The sequence below is a fragment of the Taeniopygia guttata genome, chromosome 7, assembly GCF_048771995.1.
Source record: "Taeniopygia guttata chromosome 7, bTaeGut7.mat, whole genome shotgun sequence".
NCBI lineage: Eukaryota > Metazoa > Chordata > Aves > Passeriformes > Estrildidae > Taeniopygia > Taeniopygia guttata.
Window position 1 is genome coordinate 13,767,272 of NC_133032.1, and position 24,737 is coordinate 13,792,008.

A 24,737-nucleotide genomic window follows, 5' to 3' on the forward strand; every position below is an offset into this window, starting at 1 on the left:
CCCACAAAGTCCAGTTAGTATTACACCAGCTCAAATTCATCTCAAGTACTTAATATTCTATATTTCTTTAAAAAATTAAAAGAGGATGCATACCGAAAAGGATTTGTTACAACCTTCTTTTTCAGCAGCATGTGTAACCTTAAACACTTTGCTTCTCTTTTAATGCATTTTTTTCAAAATCTTCTTTCCATTCAACAGTAATAAGCCAGCGAACTCCCAAAATACTGAAGATTTTACAAAGAGAAAGCTTTTTAACTCATTTATTCTAAGTCAGGAAATTAATTAATTAGCTCTCTAGTCAACCCTGGTACACTAAATATTTCGGCAAGCGTTGGCACATGCAAGGTTTTGAAGGAGCAGGTCAGTAGTGTAACTGACACAAGTTACTTGAAAAGAGCAGAATGGCAGAAACATGTATTTATTCATGGAGCTACTGTGGGACATACCATAGGTGTTATATTCAAAGGGCTGCAGCCACTTCTACCTTGATATGGTTGCATGTAATTCTGATACAGCTGCATCCCATACTAAAACCAGAAAATAACATGGTTAGCATTTTAAAATATAAATCTAAGCCAAGTAAGCTTTTTTCCAGATGAAAAAGATAGCACACATTTTTTTTTTTTACCATTAAAAACCAGGGACAAAAGCTGTTAGGCTAAGGAAATGCACAACATCATTGTTGCTGCTGCCTTTATAAGTGTACACTTTGCATTAAATAGCACCCAATTAATACACTACCTGGCCTGTTCCTATTTTGTCACAAACAGTCATATTTTAGAAACATGTAAGTTCCCTTGTCGTGTATTCTTGTGGCTTTGTTCAACAATACTAAGCAATCTCACTGAATTCAACATTGTTACACAGAAGTATATGTTTAATGTTAAATTATTTCAGGACTGAGGTATCATTCTGTCCTTTAAAATGATTCCAGGATTTGGTCTCTCTCTTCTTATTGGAATTGAATAGATTTCAAAGTACAAAATGGCTACTGCTATTGCATAGGAACCTAAAATGATGTTAACTCTCTACTCACAGCATCAAAATATCACATAGCACACTTAAGCAAGAAGTTAACTCCACACAGAAAAATTACCTTGAGTAACCTAATTGCTGTCATCCAACAGGTCCTACTTTGTTCATCATCTGCACACAGTTGTTTCAGGTCTCTGGTTCCTCCTGATTTGTTAGGCTAGAAGGCCACAGCACATTTTTTTAGCATTAAAGCATATCTTGAAGATAATACCTGTTGAAATAAAAGCCACTAATTCTCCTATTTTATAATAGACAGCTGAATATTGCTTACAAAGCCTTAAAGAAAGTTAAGCTTACCTAAAAACTGTGGCTTGCTTTAATATGTATCAGAATAATAAGCTTGTACCTTAAAGCAGAATCCATAGATTGTTGGTGCTCCAGAAATCTTTTTGCCTGTTAAAGACATGTACATATCACTATTGCTGAATTCACAGAAAAACTGCAGATGCCTTGGCTCCTAAAAAGAAAAGTAATGTAATACAGTTAGACTACTTTTAGCCAGCCTCTCCAGATAAGAAACTTGGAAGAATACAGTAGCTATCCTGTTCCAAAATACAGTCTTATAAACTGCAATTTTTAACCATGACATCATGAAATCTAAAAAGAGGAAACTCAATATTCATTTCATAATGCAGTGGAAAAAGAAATCAAATCAGTTAGAGTTTATTCTTCCAGAGGGGAAAAACAACCCAGACTACAAGTTATATAATTTCTGAGAAAACTTTCCTAGATTCAAGCAATAATGGAATTAGAGTAGGAGGCAAGTTTTGAGAGCAGTATGCATTTCAAACATCAAAATAAAATAAACCTTCATAAACAGAAAAACCACATACTGTTATAACTATTGCTCAGTACCATTTCTAATCATTATCTCTACCCACTAAGTTAATTATATCAAGGAAGCAAGCAGAATAAATTTGCCAAAGGATATAAACCAGCTCAATGAAAACTTTGGCAGGTAATTACAGAAAATCCAAAACATGAATAAACATTGGTTTGAGTAGTTTATGTAAAAGGTTTCTCAACTCCAATGTTTAATATGATAAGGCTTAAAGTACCACCATCAAAAATTGATGTAAAATGAAAAACTGTCCAGTGACAAATTTTGAGAATTCCCAAAGTTATCCTGTAAAAATAATTTTATATCATTAAGTACTATATCAATTTTTCAGAACATCTACTTATACTTCAGAAATTTAACTAGAATTTGAAAATTCATTTTAACAGGGTACTCTGTTATGCGAAATATCAACCAGAATGAAGCAAACTTATCAGGGAAAAAGAAACCAGAGTTTCTAAGACAAGACCTTCCCAGTTTTTTATCTCCATAACTCTCTAGATTATAATAACAAGAAGCATTTTTTCTCTTTTATCACTATCAGTTTAATTATTTCATTATAAATTTTTGTTATTATTATTACAAGAAATGATAAATACATACATATTTGCTCTGACTTCACAATTCTTGCTCTCTGGCTTTTTTTTTCTCCCTTACCTTAGATGTACCTTTAGTAGAAAAATAAAGGCCAGATCTTCTCAAAAGAAAGTACAATTTTTTCCATGATTTTTTCCCCTGCTCCTTTGCATACAAATAACCATGAATCTCAGGATACGTGCTGGAGCTAAGGAACATCTGAAAGAAAGTATCAGACATGCATTTTTCTTTTCCTCTGAAACCAGCTTTATATTTTAATAACATATGCAGGGCTAAGGGGAATAACTCCTAAATACAGTATCACACCACAGTAATTCAGTTATGATCACATCTAATCCAATCAACAGCACCTCTCATTTAAGGCATGTAAGAATGTTACATAACTCCAAGGTATGCTAAGCAAGTTACATATTTATATGGAACCATATGGTTTGAAATGAGAGCATTACTTCTGCAATATGTGAACTTCTGCAACTAAACCAGTGTAAGAAGTACTGATGCCATGCCTCAGACCCTATTTATATAAAACTGCTAATCAGTGCTAACATCAGAAGAAAAAAATTACGTCCCTCCCCTCACCCACCATGTTACAAACCAGAGAAATTAACTGACCTGAGTTAAAATTAATTCAGCAAACCACAAACTCCGAATTACAAAACCATGCAGGTCAGGCAGATGTTAGATTTTCAAAAGGAGGGAATAAAGGGCTCTGCACCTGAAAGGTGCTTAAGGAGGAGCTTTAGCTGAACCAAAACCAGAGAGGTCAGTCCCCAAGACAGCTCCTGCCTCTACTCAGGATATTCAGTGACTTCTCTTCAGCCATTTCATCAGACATTGTCAGAGTGCAACACAGCTCTTATCTTGCTGAGGCTTTGACAGCTGTACTCACTCTTGCTGCAAAAGTACCCACTAAAAGTGAGCAACCATGTTACATTTTTATCACTCTTCTTCCAATAACACTACTCAGAACTATGACTCTAAACATATTAACCCAGAATTCTTCTATTTCCATATATGCCACAGAATATGTTATTATTGAGCTCTTCAAGGAACCTTGCCCCAGGGTCTGTGGTATCATAAATTCTGTCAAGGCTCATATAGAGGTATGGCACAAAGGATTTTCTGGTCAATATCTGCAGTTTTCATTGCTGAATTTTCCTCCTCCACACTTCTATTTCCAGAAAATCTTATTTGAGGAGTGAAACAACAGATTACAAGGCAAGAGATGGACTGGCCAGTACTGGACTCCAGCAGAATGAAAATGTGTATGTTATTTTGGAAGCACACCATGTCCTCTGGCCACTAAATAATACAGTCCAACCAAGATATATGAGGTTTCTTTGACTTTTACTGTTTTGCTGCCTTGCAGAGAGATGCATGAGTACCAGCTGCAGACCAACCTGAGCTGGTGTGAATGCAGTAACACAAGCAGGGCTCCGCTGGCCAGGGCAGTGCCCCAGCCCACCACCAGGACTGCATTATGAACAGCTTCACAGCTGTTCACCTGAACAGTTCAACTACAGTAAGCCCAGGTACATCTATCTACACGTGCTGCTGGCACACAGCTGAGTGCAAATGCAGTTTAAGCTAGTTTAGCCACACTGAAGCAGATGGGTAGGTCTTGATACATGTTCCAGCTGTTCATCTTCCCTTTTGCCATGTACTAACAGGTACACTGGTGGGAAATATGCAGGCTGAACTGAAGAAGTATAAAATCCATAAACAAAGTCAAATTAAAGCCTTAAGAAAATTTAAACAAGCCAATGTATGCAAAAACAAAAGAGCATCTTTTTAGGCTTTAATGTCTCTGTTAAAACTAAAAGGAGCGGTTGGCTTCCTGCCTGCACAAGTGTCTTCCCCAGGATTTCTGCCATAAGAGCTTCAAACCAGAAATGCTGTCATGAAAAACACTCCTCTTACTCAGCAGACCAAAGTGGAGGAGCAATACAATGCTAAGCTTCGACAGTCACTGTTGTACCCATGCTATCAATTAAAATAAAGTAGCAGTAATGCTAGGAAAAAGGCAATCTTAAATCCATCTTTTCCTTTCTAAAGAAAGACAGCTGAGGACTATGTGAGAAAATAGAACATGAACAAGCTGTAGTCAAAACCATTAACTGTCAGAAAGATGAGCAGTAAAAATATTTCAGAGTGAGAACTGAATGTCTGTAATAAACGCCAAAAATGAATTATAGTAGGAAAGAAAATTTCCTTGGGATATTTTTTGTTTCAGGTTGATTTTTGTTGGGGGTTTTTTATTGCCCTTTGTTTTGTTGTTTTGGATTTTTTTAATGGAGGTACATACAAATTTGTTATAGGAGGGAATGGATCCCTGTTTATGCAGATAAAAATAAGAAAAATCCTTAGTACTGGAAGAAGAGAGAAGAGCTAAATGATAGTATACTGCAGACAGGGACTACTGGTCACACAATATGCAGAAATAAACTTGCACCCTCTTCTCCACACAGTGAACTATATCCCCTGATAAGTAGAGTGGTGTCAAATGCCACCATGTCCTTCAGATACTGATATAGACAGCACTAAGGAGTTGAAACATATGCAGTGTTTCAGGGAGTTAAAGAAGCCATCATTATACTAGACTTTGAATTATATTGAATTTGATGACTGATTTCTTCAAAGATGTGATGACAGCTAGCCATGATCCAGACCAGTATTACTGGGAATGAGCTGGAGTTTTACCCTGAATCTGCTGAAGAATTCTAGGAGCACCAAGTAATTCTAGTGAAGAATTGATTTTGAATCTCAATATTGTCCCCTATAGACTTCAATCCACCTGAAAGGTTTAGACTGTGAGGCAAACAAACTTCCTAGAGTGGAAGACAGAGTAAGGCAATGGGGAGATTAAAACAACATTCAGGAGACTGGCAAGAGACTGAAATTTAGTGCAGGTCTGTTTCAGCCTGAAGCCTAGAATGGCAGTCATGTGAGAAACTGGTTGGGGAAAGAGGGACTTGCTACAGCACAGAGATTAAAGAAATGAAAGTCTGGCTCTTAATATTGATCTTAAAATTGTCATACTATGTTCATTTTTGACATATTTTAAAACATCAAATTTGCAAAAATAGCCTCAAGCAAGTTCCAAATGGCCCAGACTGCCTACCAGTACACATGCACATACAGTGCTGCGTCTCGGCGCTGCCGTACCCTGACACACCTCTTCTGTAGGCTAAAGGTTTTTATGGCAGCAATACACAGACATTCAGTATATCCCAGACCTAGTGCTTGTACTTAGCACATGTTAAATGGATAGGAGACTCATGAACTTCTCTTTTGTCTTTGTGGCTCTGTTCTACAAAGATGCTCTGATTCAAAATGATTCAAAATCATCAGCCAAAATACTCACTCTTCCACTTTCAAAGAGAGTTAAGAAAAAACAGACCTTGAAAACATTTTACTTGCTTACAGCTCAATCCACAAAAGGATGTCAAAGTATCAGAAGTGATTTTTTAATCACTTGTAAGCATTGAATTGTCAAACTAATGTCTCTTTTGACACTTAACCAAGCACATCACAAATAATAATGCAGCCCATTAACTTGTCTTAATGAAAGTTTCCAAGGAAATAGTGACTCACTGTAAACAATTTACCCAACAGTTTCTGCTGAAATGTGCACAATGGCTGCACAATCCACCAAGGTATTCTCTACTTTGTGCCTATTAAGTTTTATTTGTTGAAATACAATTAAGCATACAATGCAACCAAAATAGCAACAGAGGAAAGTTTGCAACATGTTTTTCAAGCTACCAAAATGGCACGTAACTACATATATATTTAGAATGATTCTTAAACTTATGTACCAGCTTTGAACATATTATAGATCTCACAATATAGGCTTAAAGAAGTTCTGCACAAGAATATATGACAAAAAGTTCTCTTATACCAGTCTTCATTATTTTTTGGACTACCAAGTTACATTTGTGAGGAAAAATATAAAATTCTATTAACATAAGGGACATAATTTTCTAAATTAAATGTTTATGCTAGACTGCAAAATCTGTATTATGTCAGTGGCAAAAGGGACGCTATTTTCATTAGATTTTCAGCACTTCTGAAATCACAAAAAATTTACTTAGGTTTGTAAAAATTACTTACCGAATCTAGCGTGTATCAAATCTAATTCACAAAATGTTTTACTATATTTGGGATAATCTTAACATCTTTATTAAAATCTATTTTTATAAGGATATAATTATTTAATATGAAGGATTGCTTTGAGAATTAGTTGCTTAAAATGATTTTCATTTACTGGTGGATGCTAAGGTAGACCTTACCATATAGATTTTTTAAAAACTGTAATTTATGTGTTTCTTTTGCTTTTGCCCTTAATATCCTGTGTTATGTTGCCTTTCCAATCATTCTTTATCCCCAAAACTCATGCATAGGGTTGCTGTCTTAAGACCGGTGGAAGTTCTTCTTCTATTATTTAATTTTTCTAATGACAAGCAAACAAGAGTAATGTGTATGTTTCCACCTTTATTACTCATTTTTCCCCTCTTTGAATGTAAGACGGTGATCCCTGATACGGTCATTTTGTATTATCATTTCATTAATCCCACTGTAAATTAGAATCTTGTGTCTGCTTAAAAGATGACTAACACTGACTGACCTACCATAATTTTTTTTGAAGGCTACAGTAGCCTTCAAGCTAACAAATCATACTAGTCAGTCTAAATTTTCTACTCATTAAGTTTAACCATTTAAGTCTTTTTTATTTCCATGTGTGTCACATCACCAGTATTTTGCCATTCTACCATAACTTGCTGCTAAGTTTGTTTAGCATTCCTCCACCTATTTAAGGAAAAAGGCTCTTTCACCTGAAATACCCACTAAAGGTATTTAATGTTTTCACTGCATTTTCTCTGTTTTGGCGCGTCTTGATTCTTAAAGGATGTCCAAGTTTCCAAGTGTGGACATATAATAGCTGCAAGGAAGGGACACATAGTTTCTTATCTCTTGAGGAAAAAAGTTATTAACCATGTCTTGAGTTATTCAAAATCTAGCAACAGATCCAACAGCAATAAGGAACTATGCTCACGCAGCACAGGTAATGGGAAATTATCAACTGCACTGGTTCATCTTCATTCAAGGATTACATACCTGTAATATCCCAGAGTGGCTTAGTGCTGCATTGGTCTCACTTGGAAAAGATATCATGTGATCTGGAAAAAAGCTCTGTAACAACAAGAACTTGTTTCAAAGTTCTGTAGAAATAAATGTAAAACTTTCTCTTTTGGAAGTGCAATTTAATTTCTCAGTGCAGTGCAAGACACTGAAGATTCCCTGATCCAATAATTTAAGCTTACCTTAATATCATCCCAAAATTTGGCACATGCTATATATTATTTGCTGAAAAACATAGAATTTTGAGAAAACATCAATAGTCTCTGGAACAGGGTTTCAGACACCAGTGCAAATCACATTGCAATATCTGGCCCTTAGTGTTGTTTTTCTAGCAGTAATTTCTATTGCTGTTGACATACAAGACTTGCCTGGGGAGTCAATATGATACAAAGTAAGGAGGCTATACACCAACATGCTGAAAAGTGTATTGTTTTCTTTTGTTTTCATTACACTAGAAACCCAGTAAAATATTTTGAATAACTTCCACTAATACAGAAAAAGGTTGTCTCAGTTTTTTAATTTTCTATTTTAACAAAAAAAAATCTGACTACATCAACATGATGGGATTAAGTCTACAATTAAAATGCCAGTTTCATTATCAAGGAAAGCTCAAGGGATAATTTATGGGACAGACCTGCAGCTGAGGTGTTCAATACAGTCATGCAGATATGAAGCACACAAGGGTTTGACCAGTACAAACAATGGTTTCTCAAGGCCTGGACAACTTTGAAGTTAATACCCCCTTGGCCACCTAATGTCCAGCAATTTCCATTTTTAATGAAATTGAATTTATTTAATTCACATAACTCATTATGATAAAGCATTCTTTATCATAGCTAAAAAGCTACATATCAAAGCTACAGCTGGGACCAATACACCCAGAAGAACTCTGCTTAGCTATAGCTGCTGCAGCTGGTGTAGCCGCAGGTCTGCCATGCTCCACAGCCAGTTCCACTCACTCGTTATACAATACATAAACTTAATTTTTGGAGGCAACAGACAGAAAATGATGCATAGAAAGTCCCACCTGAATATGAGGAAGAACTTTACTATGTGGGTGATCACATACTGTAAAAGACTGCCAAGAAATGTCGTGGAATCTCTCTCAATAGAGATATTCAATAACCCTCTGGATGCAATCCTATGCCATGTGCTCTGGGATGACTCTGCTTGAGCAGAGAGGCTGACCCATTCTGTGATTGCCTCTTTACTAACTATATACCATCTCAAGCTGAAAAATTTTTCACTGGTATAGTGATATTGCCATATCTGGGACAAATCTATCATGATTTGTCCAGAGACATACAGGTCAATCAAACAAAAAAAATCCCAAAAGTCTTATATTTCTTGTTATCTTTATATTTACCTTTTTATCTTTTTCACAGATAGATAATCTGAGTTCCTTTTCACTTTTTACCTTTTAAGCCCTCACACAGTTCTGCTATTTCTCACTTTTACATCTGAAACAAGGTGGTTTTATAAGAGACAGCACTAGGAGATGTCCAAATACACCATGGAGCAACCAGATGGTAAGTTCCTTCCGCTGAGCCAGGACTGCTTCCATGGCCTTTGCCATCAGCCAAGGTCTGAATCAGCAGCATTAACCTTTGGCACCATCTCTGCATTACGAGATATCTCTGCTCTCTCTCCATTCCTTATGTATGCTAACTTTGGCTTCACTTTCACTTACCCCTAATAGGTTATGGCTGCTCATGGCCTTTCGTGTCAGTTGTCATTTAGCTACAGCTGGGAGAAGCTGCAGTTTGGCAGTGCTGGGCCAGAACATTCAATTTTCACTTCACAATAAAATCATCTTTGCTAAAGGTGCCCCTCCTCACACTGCTCTATTTTATATTATGTTGTCACTTGATGAAAAGTTCCCTGAGTTGCAAAAATTTCATTTTGTTTTACGTCCATGTGCAAATTTCAATACAGACCCAATGGCTGCTCCCATCACCCTCAAACATAAAAAATGAACATAGATGTTTTACAGCTGTAAGAAAGGGACCAGCCAATGATCACATGCACTATAATACATTGCTGCATTTCAAATATTCCTTCTGACTCCTGTTACACTAAAAAAATTAAACTCTACCTGTGTGCACCAAAAAAGACTGTTTTTTAGAAAAAGTAACTGCACCACTTCACAGATATAATGTTAAGACTTACCAGTGGATTTTTAAAAAACTCATACTTTGCATAATTTTTTCTAAAATACAGTTTGGTTTCCTCCTCCATTACCCAATTTGACTGGACTTCCAATACTAATTCATGGTCTTCTATAGCTCTTCCTATAAGAAAACAGAAAAATAAATTAAAAGAAAATGCAAGTATCAAGTTCATGACTAGCAGAAGAGCTCTCGTGATCTACAGATAAAGTGGAATGAAGTTACACTTCCATGGAATTTAACTCTCTCTTCACTGAATTTAACCAATTCTTGAGTCCAAAAAGACAAAGACTAAGGATGCTATATGAAAATCCCATTTGTAACCAGATTAAATGAAGGAAATAAAACTATAAAGAAATTCAGAAAACAAAAAATACCCCAAAACAGTGAAAGGAAAGTAAGCATTTTGAAATCTTCAACAGGTTGTTTTACTTGAAAACACATTCTTCAGATGCAAGGGCAAAGAACTGAAGCTCTGTTAAAACCAGCATTTTTTTCCCTTCAGTTTTATAGAGAGAAAGTGCTCCTCTGAGATGACATTTAAAACTCTTAAATGGTTGGCATTGTGACATTTAAGAAAACACCATTTCCTGAAGACTTACTTCTTGGTAGAAAAATATGACATTGTGCATCACCCCAAAAGATGGGTAAAGATGCTGATATTTCTTTATTTTTAAGGTGTCACAGCAAAAAATACATTATAACTGAGTAAACTTACTTTTTTGAAGGAACTGAAACACTGAATGACCTCCAAAAAACAGCCCTGTAATCAAATCCCTTAATGGTGACATGAAAAATCTGCCCTTTAGTTTAGGTAGATTATTTTTATCTTCCAACTAGACTAGAGAGTTTCTACCTCCCTTTCTGTCATCTCTTTATTACTGCTGTCTCTAACTTGAGGAGCACCTGCTACAGTCCACAACAGCCTCCTTAACTATGCAATGTATTTAAAGCACATGAAGGATTTCATATTGGAGTACATGACAGAACACATTTCAAAAAGCCTCTTTCCTAGCCACCCAGTGGGGAAAAAATTTAAACTAAATAAAAAATAGAAAGACGTTGTTCAGCACTATTGCACAGGTAGTGCTTTATGAGCCTTCCCAGCCTTAACAGACTATCTGAAAGAATGCAGAGTGAAATCAAATTGCGACTGAAAAATACTGACGGGCCTGGCCAAGGCACTACCTTCTACTCAAAAGAGGAGACCTAGAACATGTGTGTTCAGCTGCAGAAACAAATAGAAAACTGTTTACAGCCAGCAGAAAAATTTCTCCATAGAAAAGGAAAAATTTCTGAGTGAAGATAGTACTGCCCTTACAAAGGAGAGCAGTTATGGATGACTGTTCTCTTTTCAGAGCCTGCCCTGCTCAGGGGAATTGCAGTGGGTATGGGACTCCCAGCACCAAGGTACTTGGTGGTAGGGATGACACACCATCATCCAAATTTAGGCACACTTCAGCTGTTTTCAATGATCTTAGACATTGTGAAAACCATTCAAAAATATATTTGAATTCAATATGTTAGGATAAAAAGAACACATACTAGAAAGACACAGTTCTGAAATATATTGATTTATAGAGCTGCAAGATTTGCTGAACTTCAGATATTTGAAATAGAGCCCCCGCTACTGCAAAACTGGGGAGGTGGGGAGGAAGGCTGAGCTTCCTGGCTGCCAAGGCAGCAGCAGTGAGGACACAACCATCCTTAGTGTTCAACAATAGAGCTCTGCACCCAAGGGCAGAGTGAAAACTGAAATACAGAGACTGTGGGTTTATGATTTGCTTTAGGTGGGAGTTTTGTTGGGATTTTTTCCCTTTTAAACCTTCTCAGCAGATACCCCCACACAGCAATGAAGGCACAATCCATCGATGTAATTAATGTCTGTCTTGATTAAAAGTAGAACACTGTGCTCAGCTCGCTAAGATTCATGCAATTATATCTAATTTGGGAGTATTCAGACAGCTGTTAGATTTTAAAGAAAATGTTCACTAATTGATGGATGAATTATTAATCCATGTAATCCTGGAGTTTACACAGACACACACATTTTCTCACAGCACTTCTCCTTTCAATACCAATTCACTTATGAGATGAAAAATACTTTCCAAATTTACATGGGTAAAACATACAACAGTAACAAACAGAAAACAATCCCAAACTAGCTCATCATTTGAGACGTATTTGTTCAAGCTACTCTTCCAGTGCTCAAGAATATATTTAAAGCAAGTCAAGATGAATATGTTAACTCTTTCTAACAAAACCAGATCTAATCCACTTAAAAGAACTCCATTATAATTCAGTACTCTAAAAATATATAGGGGATATCTCAAATTGTTCCTTTCTTTGGCCAGTAATGTTGAATTGCCAACCTCATCATCTAGGAAATAATTTTACTTTTAAAATTAAGCATTGACCTTTTTCTAGAACTACACTGAAAGCAGCTGGAGCAATTATAAGACTGCATGGTGAATTAAGGTCTTCAGTAATTTCGAGATTATCAGAATATTAGGAAAATCAATTTCACTAGTTATTTGATATTGAAATCTTCCAAGAAATCCTCCAGATGGAAGAAAACACACTACTTGTCAAGAAGTGTACTGTGCAAATACAGAAAGCTGGACAAACAGTGCCACTATTGTTTTGGCATGGTTGCTCAAAGGCATCTTCTTCAATAGTTACTACACTACTTGAACACCAGCTACACTACAAAATACAGAAAACTTTTGCTGTTTTTATAGTACTGTTTTGTAAAGCCATTTTGCTACTCTTCTTCTATAGCAGTCATTTTCAACCTCGACCCAGATTTAACTCTGACCTTACTCTGAGTTGGAAGCATCTTACAGCATTCAGTACAAAAGGTTACAAATATCTTTGTAATTTTACAAAGCAAGAAAAGAAATTTGAAAAATGTTTGTGTCTGCCTTCATAGGATAAAGGAGTATAAAAGGGTAGAAAATAGTTTTTGGTTTTGTAGTTCATCCTTCAAATACAGCTGATAAACATAATTGAGTCAGAGATGCACAGTCAAGTTTATTTTCAACAAATACACAGGGCTGGATTCCCTAGATACATCCAGAGAAATAATGGGACTCTAACAATAGCTTTTAGCCATATTTAAATATCTGTGGTGGGGGGAGGGAAGGAGGGAGTGGCCAGGAAAAATGTTTGTGGGGGTATTTGATTTTTGTCTGTGGTGTGTACATTTTTTTAAATCAACAGCACTGGAGTTACCAGGTGCCAGTACAGTCTCTTTTGAGAATTAAAAACTCCATGGAGTTTTCTATGTATTTTAGAATGCAGGAAGGCGTCCAGAACATCCTCTTTTTCAAGCCACACTTTGCACTAGCAGATGGAACTGCCCTTGAAGTTGCAGAAGTACTACCTTTTTTAGCTCTAGTACAGTGCCAAAGTTCAAGAATAACATGGAAATTTTGAGTGATGTGAAATTATCGCCATATTTCTTTGGCATTTGTCTTCTAGTAGATTTTTTCTAGCATAATTTCCTATCAAAAGCATACACAACACAGTACTGAAACACTGTGCTGTAAAAGCAAGTAAGGTTGTGTAACTTGAGATTCAGTTCAATATTACATTCCAGCAGTGGGCTTCTAAACTCCTCTCTAGCTAAGTCTTTCCTGTATTCTTCCTTTTTTACATCTCTGCAAGCATCCCTTTCTCCCTACAATTAAATTGCCTTATGTTTTTTATACTGCAGAAGTACACCTATACAGTTCAAAAAGGAACAGAGATCAGACATTATATTTTGAAACCACAGATTACACAATTTGAACTGGATAATAGAAAAAGAGAAGTTTTACTACACTAGAGGAACACTGACGATGTGAAAGAATTTTAGAACATTTTGTTACCAGTAGTTAAAATACTACACATGGCATGGCTTCAGTACAGTTCACTGGTCCTATGTAGAAGTTTAGAGGAATGGTTTTGTCTTCCCTTTAAATTGCACAGTCCCTGAGTTCACCATAAATCTAGCCAAACTGAATGTAGTGAAGGAAAATACTGACAGGCCACTCCGACATTATTTCTAAAAACCGAGTCCTATAGTAAAGATAAAATAGCACTGTGTAACCTCTTTCTTTCCCTGATGTGAGATATTTCACTCAGGTATGTTAGAAACAAACAGAATTTTATTTCAAATTACAATAACACAAGTCTTTCTAGAGATAAGCAGGAGATACCACCCATAAGAGAGAAAGAACTGCCAGAGAAAAGCAAGGTAGAACAAGAAAGAATTTGCAGTGAGAACTTTAACTGTTAGTGTCTTCCAATCGTTCTTACAGATGCAGATCAAGCAGTGAGAAGCAAATATACCATGAAAAAAATATAGTTTATACCTGTGCTTTCAAAAATAATCAGAGGCAACAACCCCCAAAAGAAAAAAATTCACACAAAACTTCCAATCATTTTGTTCCAAGCCTTTCTATTCGAATTGTACTTTAATGTGAAAATGAAAACCAAACACCTTATTTAGCATCATATCATTATACATTATTAGTCTTACCTAAACCTGTGTGGGTAAGTTGTTCAAAGAGAGTCCAGCTGTGGTCATCAACATAGTGGTTCTTCAATATTAAGAGCTGACACACATCCCTGGCTGTTATATCACTTGGTACTTCCAAAGCTCTGCTAGTATCATCTTCACTATACACTTTGATTACCTGCAATAAATAAAAACTCTAAAATATCCATAAGTTTAATCTTTGCTTCAGTTTCTCCATATGTATGGCTCAGCTTCATGACTGAGACAAGAATCCACACACACAGAATGCAACATGAAAGACAGCCATTCCTCTCTAGTGCAATGGCATAATTGAGAACAAAGCAGCCAAGCAAAGCATATTCCACTACTAAATTTGGCGACTGGATATCCCTTGCTACAGGACATTGGCCAGATTGGTGCTTTAGCTTTAAAAAAACATTAATGGAGAGATAAATAAATGCAGTTAAACTGTACATTCTTAAGTAAGCTGATAAAGAAACTACACAACATAAACAGTGAAACTCTAGAATTCTATGACTGCAGAAGTGTAGAAAGATTTGATAAAGGAGTTAGTTCAGAGAATGGCAATCAGACTCAAGATGCTCACAGTTCTGTAGACAATAAAACAGGAGATGTTGCAGAGTGGCTTCAAATTTTGACAAGAACTGGAGTTCTTGCACACATATCCTCAGTTTAAAGGGTGCCCAAGATGCTTTTAACTGACAAAAAAATACTTCTCACAGTTTATTGAATTTATCCATATTCATGAGAATGCAAGACAAAACTCTCTTGAAATTTATGCACAAAACCTAAATACCATTGTAAACCCCTCATTAAACAGCAAGATACAAGTTCTCACTTTAAAGACAAACAAGCCCGTTACTGTCAGTCATTCTTAACAGCTGCCTTACCGAATACACGCTCATTTCAAGCATCTAATAAACAAGCAGCAATGTATTGTGCCCTAACTCGTCAAGGCATCTCCCTCTCTGGTTTGTGCTAAAGTTGACAGAAAAGTGAACAAGAAACTCCAACTGCTTCTTCCCACAAACACAAAAAATCCAAAAATAATGTTAGAAAAAAACAGGTCCTCTCACTCATGATTTCCAAACATCAGAACAAGGGAAAAGGACTCCATTTGTAAACCACACTGAGATTTTAAAGCACACTGATGGCCTTACTCCTCTACAAAAACCTATTTTTTCAGTTGAATTAAAGAAATAAAGAAGTTTGGTTCCAAACTTTGGCCCTGCACATTAAATGAGCATGAAGTCCATGATAATTTGCTTTAATATTGCACCTAATAAATGTTGACAGGTCAAGAGTTCCACACAATATTCAGCACACTTGCCACAACACCAATCTTCAGAATACGGCAAACATTAAATTAATGCTCCTAAAGTGTCGAAAAACCTCTCCCTACTCATGAATCAAGCACCTCAAAGCTGGGACTTTCAAGGGAAATAGCAGCCCTCAGAGAAAGAAGATCCAATGTTTCCATGGGCCTAAGCTGCAGCTCGGTATTTCCATTTAATACAAAAGGTAAAAAGACCACATTGTTACTGAATTTAATACTGCCAAAGCAGCCATGGGGTATGGCTCTGGTTGGCTTTGTAAGACATCTATGCTTTGGCAGTGTCCCCACTGCTAAGCAAGAGAGACCAGCAACAATGCAGCCTGCTTGCAGCAGAGCCTGGTTCCACACAAAGTCCTACTCCAGTCACACAGAAATGATGTTTGGCCATTCAGGATAAACCAGCATGAATTATTTAAATTCCTGCAATATTTACAATGATTCAAAGATGAAATCTAAAGATGTGTCTGGCAGGGTTTACTGTGAATGGGATGGAGGGCTGTAGGGGTGACTAGAGGAAACAGCGTCCCATCACCTTAAAAGAGGTCCTACTCTGGGCAGCACTGAAGGTCATAGACAGCTTCATTAGTCTGTCCAGCAAGTCTATGTCAGGCTGAATCGAAAGGATTTTACAGGCTGGAAGGCTAGAGAGCAGAGACACAGTAGAGAAGGTGAAAGCAAAGTTAAGAATTGAAGTACCTTTCCAAGTATTGACAATTCCTCTAAGTCCCTTCCAGCTGAAATATTCTATTCTGTTTCCTAATATTCCTGCACTAAAGCCAGGGTGGGAATGCGTGTGAGCATGCTGGCTAGGGACTCTATGGCACAGAGCAGCAACTGCAGTTTTCCCCAGGCACTCATCAAGTTCAGTGATATGCTTATTTTACAGCAAGAGCACGTACAGCCCATGCTGAGGCTCTTGACGGATATTTTAACAGAAATTCTTTTTAAAAGGGTTAAGAGTCGCAGTGCAGATGACTTCACCCTTATTGCCAGAGAAACAGAAAAAGAGTTTTTAAAATGCTGGAGACAGCAGCACAAGTCATGATAATGAGCTGCCTGTGGCCGTTCAGCTCAGGGAGTGGGAAGCCTTGGAGGTGGCCTTGGACTACTGGAGCTCAGCTAAAGCAAAACAATACAACACAAAAAAACAAAACAATGAGAAAAAAACAGTTTATATTCTCTCTGAGTATTCTCACTCAGCTTTCTCAGTATAGGGAAATAAATCCTGCTCAAGTCTAGAACAAATCACCCCAGCTCACACCTATGATGAGGTACCTTATAAAACACAAATGCTGTAACCTTTTTCTCTTCCTTGCAAGGGATTCAGATGCAGCAGGAGACAAGAGTCACCTAATAGACTCTCAGCAACTTCTGTCACACATTTTGCTTAACGAATTGGTGTAAATCTCATCACTCAGAGTGATCTTTGAGGTTTTTTTTAATCAGAAGTTGCTCACTATGCACTTGCTGCTGTGTTTGAGGCAAAGTCCCCTGTATGATTGCTGGGAATGTACATTCCAAGGGGAGTGGATCAGATGAAAAAGGATAAATTCAAAATCCCGTTTTTCCTTGGAAATATGTTACAATACTTCTCTTCCTAGAAGTAGAGGATGATTTGAGAATTAAAGGGTGGCAGAAGTATGCTAAAGATGCAGCTATGCTGACTTCCTGTAGAAATGAGTAAGCTTGAGTGATCACTTTACTTTTATTAGTGGTTCTCACCATGTATTTGACTGGCCAGTCATCTCCACTTTCTTCCTTTTTTTTTTTTTTTCCCTGAAAATTTTGTCTGAGAAATAGCACACAAGAAAAGAGCTGCTAATTGAGAACAAGCTCTCATTACAGTTTTCATTACCCTACACTCTCAAACTGTGCTCCAAAGCAAGCTGTTTCACTTCCCTTGACTATACCTATTAGTAGGCAGAAAAACTTGCCTCAGCAGCACTGAAATCTTCTTTCCAGTCTAGTTTATAAATACAAGGAGAGTTTAGTTCTTCCCAAGGCTAGAAAAAGAAACACCTCAATAGCTTCTATTTATGTCACTGGAAGTAAGAATAAGCAGCTCGAAGATTTTCCTATAAGAGGAAAACACCAAGATCAGCATGACAAGCATTAATCATTTTCTCTGCCTATGGGAGCAGGCAAGGAGGTACAGCATTCCTACATGCTCTGTTTCAATTTTTCAATATACTAAAAATCAGCCAAGATCCCAGAATTATTTGCAATGCATCTTTATCCCTCCAAAAATTATTTTTATAAGAAATGTTGCTTCAAAATGAAATATATTATTATTTGTCTTTCACTAATCAAATGAACTCAGAATGTAAAATAAATGTTGAAAAATACAATGAAATATTTAACATGGGAAAACAGAAAGAAGATCCTAGTTTTTACACTAAAAAGTAACCAGAAGAAGCAAAAAACCAGCAATTGTATAAAAGAATAAGTAAAAGAGCACATAAGGTAAGCAGTGTGGGAGGAGGGAGGAGCAAGAGAAGCAAAGCTGGACTCTATTTCCCTGAGTCTTCTTCCCCACTCAACCGTCATCTCCACTACAATAATTAAATAATGTGTTCATAGACTTTTAAGAGAGGGTGTCCAAGTCTGATTCTTCAGAATCTTCATGCCATCTGTTTCGGAAGTTCCAATCTGCAGAAACAGCACAAACATATGCCCTGCACTGAGGAATTTAAAATTTCAAACCGAAGTCCTAACATGTGAAAAAAGCCAGGTAGAACCCACAGAAAAAGAACCACTAGCACACAGATTCCATATTTAGGTGCCTACACCAATATGACCTGACATTTATATGATTCTTAATGCTTCTGTACAGCCATTGACACAGTGGGTAGTCAGCACCTTTAAAAAAAAAACAGGCCACTCTTACTTGTAAAGATAAAAGCTCCTAACTTTAGCTTATGATTTCTAAAATTATTCCCCCCTTCCCCCCAATTAAAACACTGCACATTTTTGTACTTACATTATAATTTCAGTCACATTTTTGTTAAATGCAGAATTATTGTATGCAAAACCACGCTTTGAAATGTCTTACACTCCAGCGTGTCATACTTCTCCTGAAATGTTGGCCTGATACTCTGCTAACCCTTCTCTCTAGTTTAACCATCAGTCTATTTGCCTGCAGCATTTTTTCTCCAACTCCCAACCCTTCTGCCTGCTAGACAAAATTTTTTGCTTATTGATATTGGCAAAGGGTAGAGGAATGTGGAGTGTATTTTAACTACAATGGAGGTGCTTGGAAACTTTTAGCATTTTGAACTGGTTTATGACTTTTAGCAATAGTCTGTCTTGGTTTTAGTGAGAGTCAGCAAAATTCTGCATTCATAAAAATATTTAAGATGTTAAGTACAACTGTTGTTAGAAACAAATAGCATGTTAGTAAAGTTTACTGCCTTCTTTATCAGCTGTGAGTGCAAGACTTTCCATTAAAATATCCCAGTCTACAGTTAAAATGTCAGCTTCCAGTATTTCCTCCAAAGGGAAGATTTCCAGACCAAAAGGATTCATGCAGTTTCCAGAAATCTACATCTGTCATTAAAACAAGGTGCATACAATGTTTAATTGTAAACATCTTGACTTCTCATTTGGACTACCGTATAGCTTCAAGAGGCAGAAGGAACAAAGCTCCTATATTCACTCTTGCAAAGAAACCAAAGTGCAAAGAAGGAAGAGTGAAGATTGTCTACCTCTCCTTCCACAATCTAGAGAAACCTCATACTTTTTCCATAATCTAACCTCTTTTAAAATGACATTTCAAAGAGCAAAAATAATGTTAATTTCCAGCCTTTATTCCAGTGTAAGATGATGGACAAGGTCAGTTTCTCTGGAAATTAATAAATTTCTTGCCTCAAAACATGAACAGTTTTTTCTAGAAAGTATTTTAAAATTAGTTAAATTTTATGTTAACAGTATGCATATTTTATCAATTAAAACAATTTCTACTTATTTCTGTAATAATCTTCCGTGGCACTATATTTACTATGGCACTATGGCAACTGTCTGTATGATGCAGCCCACAGAGCCACTGCCCTCCTTCAGACTCCTGGTACAAACTCCATGCCCTACCTAATCCAACCACCTATGAACATACCAGGAATTACAAAATTACACCAAAACTAGAAACTGAATATCAATACAAAGTAACAAAAATTACTTTATATTACCTACAGGCAAAAAGGTCCAATTCTTGCTTTTAAAAAACATACTGCCACCTGACTTCAGGCAAGTCAGCATTAGTCCCTCAGTTTTGCTTTTGACAACATGGGGCAGGGGAAGTGAAATCTGTTTCTGCAGTAACAGATTGAACTCATTAAGATTGATAAAGCACTTATACCTCCTCATTTGACTGCTGCTTTAGATGTGTAAATATGTTGTATTATAAAAAGGGAGGTTAAATTATGCAGATCTCAAAATTGTAATAAGCTATGTGTAAAAATACACCAGCGAAGTTCTTTCAAACATAGGTTATGACAATCACATCATGATACTGGAAAAAATGGCAGAATGAGGACAATATGACATGCAATCATGGCAAAGACAACATCTGAAGAGAAACAGAGTTTGAAAGACACAACAGGGAAGCTAAAATACAAATATCATTCCTTAATCCTGAATTTGATACATTCAATTTTACAATATTAGTCAACAGAAACAAAATGTAGTTATAGATAGCAATAAAATAGTCCAGAAGATTTCACTTCCCTGCATAAAAATGAACAAAAAGGCAAAGTCTAGAAAAAGCCACTGCCACGTGTTGGACAATTAACTCATAGTACAACTACTTTTAGAGCAGAAAGTGAGATTCTTGTAAACTATATGATAATTAGATGACACTTGGCGCAAAAAATTACAATAATTGAAGAATTAAACAGCAACAGCAATACTGTGAAGCTCAACATCCTGCAAGTAGGGATGGCAGTAATAAATAGATTAAAAGTGAAAGATTTATCACCATCAACAGCCATTACCACAAAGGACCAATTCAGGAGTATGAAATACAAAGGGATCTACAGAAATAAAACCCACAATAAACTCCTTAAAAAGAATGCACATTATTTATAAGGAAAGGTAGGGGTGGGTCAAATAATTTATTTAAATAGAGAGTAATAATTTACCTTACCAAAAATCTTTTTCAAACTATGGAGATTCCAAACAAAGCCAGTGGAAGACACTTCAAATAAAACTGTTAAGATGTGTGTAGATAACTAGAAAGTTGTGAGGAACTTTAAATATTATCAGCAAAAAATTCAAATAATACACTTCTGTGGAACATCAGAAATTAAATACAGTTTGCAGACTTGCCAAATGATTAAGCTGTCGAAGGAGCACTTACAGAAGACAAACACACGACAGAGAAGCTAAATAATTTATCTTTATTCATTATTCACAGCGGATATGGAACAGGTTCCCAGATCTAGTCTTTACAGGTGAAATAAAAGTGTCTGTTTAAATGGAGGGAACACTGGAAATAAAAAGGCAAATAGTTAACAGGAGGTTATACAATCTAGCATTTAAATGGCAAACCTCAGTCTATCCTAGCACCAGAGGAAATGGAGGCTTCGGCTCCATCTATCACTTCATCTGCTGTGCACTGAGTATAAAGTTCTGCTCAGACCTGAAAAAGTGGAAAAGCCCAAGGGCTATTGTGGCAGATTAAATTTGGGTATTGCTTTGCAATTCGTCAGTCACCAGTACCTATCACCAGGCAGCTAAGAAAGAATCTACTAAAATTACCTAAATCTGTCTCTCCCTAGAAGAAAACCTACTCTTAAATTTATGAAAACTTTTTTCCATCTTGTTCATTGCAATTCCTAGAGTGATTTAGAGTAACCATCACAATTCTGAAAAATCTCAGTGGGGTAATGCACTAAACTGACTGGTATCAATAACTTTTCCCAGGTTCTTCAAAAGAAGAGCTATAATGAAAATTAAACAGTTATGAAGAAAGAGACTACAAAATAAACTTGGAATATACAGTTTATTTTTAGAATAGCTGTCTATAGTCAAGTAATTTCAGGCTCTAACTCATACTAACCCTCTAAATCAGAATGGAAGAACCATGTCTTACTAGACATGATAAAAGTAAGTCTTAGTTATATTTAATTAAAATATTATTAATGCTATATGTAACTTTATACATTAACAACTGACACAAGGGTATTTGCAAAACTTCTTGGTGCAGAGAAAGGTAAATGGCTCCCTATTCCTGTTCTCATAAGCCTACCACTAAAACTCAGCTAATCCAACATAGGCCCTTCTCAACTCCAGCGCACAGTATGCATGGCTTTTCAATTAATCTAAACTCAATACATGGACGATCAGGAATGCAAGAGAGTTTTACACCTTCCTAGCCACTAAAAATAAATTAATAATTGGTGAAATTTCTGTAAAACTTGGTTAAAATACTTTATACAAGGGAAAGTAATTTGAAAACTCAGCTGAGATCATAATGTAATCCAACATTAAGTGCACACAGGCTAGTCTCCCTTAAGCCAAGCATCACCACTTCTTGGTGTTGGAATCACAATGCTCTTTCACAGAGGTCAGCTTGTACAGTCCTCCAAACAGCTCAGTTGTTCAGGCTAAATGTACACGCTTTATGCCATTCTTTTCACTCAGAGCTACCTTATTATTTCTCATGAAAGCCACAGAAGATTGCTAAAAAACCAGCAAGGTACAAAAATCCCCTTGGTAATAGCTAAGAGTTTTTGCCCTCAAGCCAAGCTCTTTCTCATAAAGGTTCAAAAACCTTGTTGTTTGACTTAAATAGATTAATATTTAGATCAAATTTGATTATTCAGGTTAATAAAAGTGTACATTCACATGAACTTTTCTTCATGAAAAGTTAATTTAGTGGAGGAGATCAGCTTATTAGCCTTATTAGTAAACTTATGGTATTACTATCTTCGGTCCTTTGTTTCCACTCTGCCTGCAAATCCTAGCTTTATATATTTAATAGTAATATGCAGCTTTACATTTTACTACATACAACAGCAATATTTAGAATGCACTTACCATAGACAGATGGAAAAACATCCAGTTAGACTAACTGGACTTAAAAAGAGGGATGGAACAATCATACTGGAGGATTCAAAGAATCTGACTTAAGAAGGCACTTTAGTATTTCATTAAAAAAAAAAAAAGTTTGTCAAATAGAAAATGAACAGAAAATGAGTCATGTGTGAAGACAGGAAGAAAGAAATTTAAATACGAAGCCACTATATACTTCTGGGTTTTGTATTCTATGTACAACGAAGATGAGGGCAAAATGTTATCAGCCTCATATTTGTATAGCTTGTCCCTATTTATGTCAAGGCACTAACATTATTTAAATGAGGCTTTCTGTATTTCATAGTGCAGTTTGTCCAACATATCCTTCGCTTGTCAGAGATAAATAGAATGCTGTGTTCCAGTACAAGAGAAAGCAAATCTGTTACTGCCGCGTTCTGGCTGCAGTCTATGTTTCTGAAGAGATACCAGCTATAAAAAGAAGTACCTATTGTTTCTACCAGGTTTTTCACACCATGTTGCTGGTTTCTCAGTAGAGCAGATCTCTTGCAAAGCTGAGAAAGACCAAGTCTCTGAATAACACTGTTAAGAGACCAATTAGCTTCGCATTTCCTTTGCAGCAGTCCTGAAATAGATTTTTTAAATAAGAAAAAAAAAAGAACAGATTTTTTCTTAAAACTCTCTTTCACTTTGGCCATTTTAAACAGAAGCTTTGGCTTGAACTGTAACACAGCTTAAAAGAGAAGAATGCCTTTATCATCAACTATATCAACTGTGTATTCCCCTGAAGGTCACTGGAGGGGAAAATCATGTAGACTCCAAGACAAAGCAAAGTGTAGATTTTTAGCTAAAGATACAGTTTGGAAATTTTCTATGTATTTCTGGAATGGTACAAAGAAAGTCCAGAGCAAATATGACAAAGGCCATGAAGGGTAACCTACTGTAATAAATGGTTGTTTTACAATGATGAAATATTTTGCCCCGTGGTATATGACAAAAAAACTTGCTTTGCTGGGTCATACTTCCAGTCCAGTATTATCATCTCTGAGTATCTGTTTCCAGTCATCAATGGAATGTAAGTACAAGGTTTAAGTGTTGTAGGATAGGTATTCTGACAGAAAATTTTATTTCTCAGCACTTCTGAACATTTTATTCATAGCATTGTTCCCTCTGGCCAAAGCATAAAATCCAAATAAAGAGTAAATCCTGCAGTAAATGTAGTAAGTCTACTCAAACCAAGTAAAACCTTCAACTATACACTGTTGTGTTATTACAGATTTGTCAGCAGGTTTTGTTGGCAAATCCATACCCCTAAAGAAACAGAAAAAAAGATGAAGGGCATCTTGGCATGGAAACTAGCCCCTGTAACTGTTGGCAAAAGTGTAATAGTCACCAAGTGCAGCAGACTAAAACAAGTGAACCAAGTGAAAAGGAAGATAATAAGTGGGTGATGTAGTTAGAAGGGGGTGATAATTCCAGAAATTTAGTCTATTTTGATTAAATAGTTTACCCCTAATCATTTGTTCTAAAAATGAAAATGAGATACGTAGACTGAGCAGTCTTCAGTCACACAGCAAAACAGAAGCCAGCAGCACATTTCCCATCTCTACGCTTGTTGTGATACCCTACATTCAGAGGTCTGCTGGGTTGTCTGGCTGCTGCTTCGCTTGCCCACACACAAGCCATGTTCATATTACCATAAATATATGCATTTTATTTCTGTTACGATCATCCTACAAGTCTTGTCAAACAAGATACCCAAAAAGATGGTGACAGACACCAATCCAACAAGTTACAATAAACAGGACCAAAGGAAAAATAACAACATTGAGGACTTGCATATGCAGCTGATGGGTATGATGAGCTATTGAAGCCTGGCTTTTGGGCCAATACAAGACAAGCTGAGGGCTCCAATTGCTATTCAGTCTAGGTATCATTTAATTGCTAACCTTTTGGAGAACAGCATTGACTAGCTCAGAAAAGCAGTCCAAGTGGCCTAAAAAAATCACAACACTATGTTAGGGCAAAGGTTTTCAGCAGAAATTATACAATAGGCAACAAGAGTGATGA

General features: G+C 36.4%; 1 protein-coding gene across 2 annotated transcripts in view; it reads right to left on the minus strand.

Annotated features, from left to right (window-relative positions):
• The window catches only part of GRB14 (growth factor receptor bound protein 14), a 56,354-nt gene that overhangs the window by 10,675 nt on the left and 20,942 nt on the right, over positions 1-24,737 (minus strand). For both annotated transcript variants that reach the window (XM_072932162.1, XM_030277398.4), the window contains 7 exons: positions 14,306-14,462; positions 9,782-9,903; positions 7,589-7,663; positions 2,531-2,668; positions 1,382-1,492; positions 1,097-1,192; positions 447-527 (listed from right to left, as the gene is read on the minus strand). In XM_072932162.1, the coding sequence (XP_072788263.1) occupies positions 447-527; positions 1,097-1,192; positions 1,382-1,492; positions 2,531-2,668; positions 7,589-7,663; positions 9,782-9,903; positions 14,306-14,462 (780 nt within the window). The remainder of the gene's footprint in view (positions 1-446; positions 528-1,096; positions 1,193-1,381; positions 1,493-2,530; positions 2,669-7,588; positions 7,664-9,781; positions 9,904-14,305; positions 14,463-24,737) is intronic.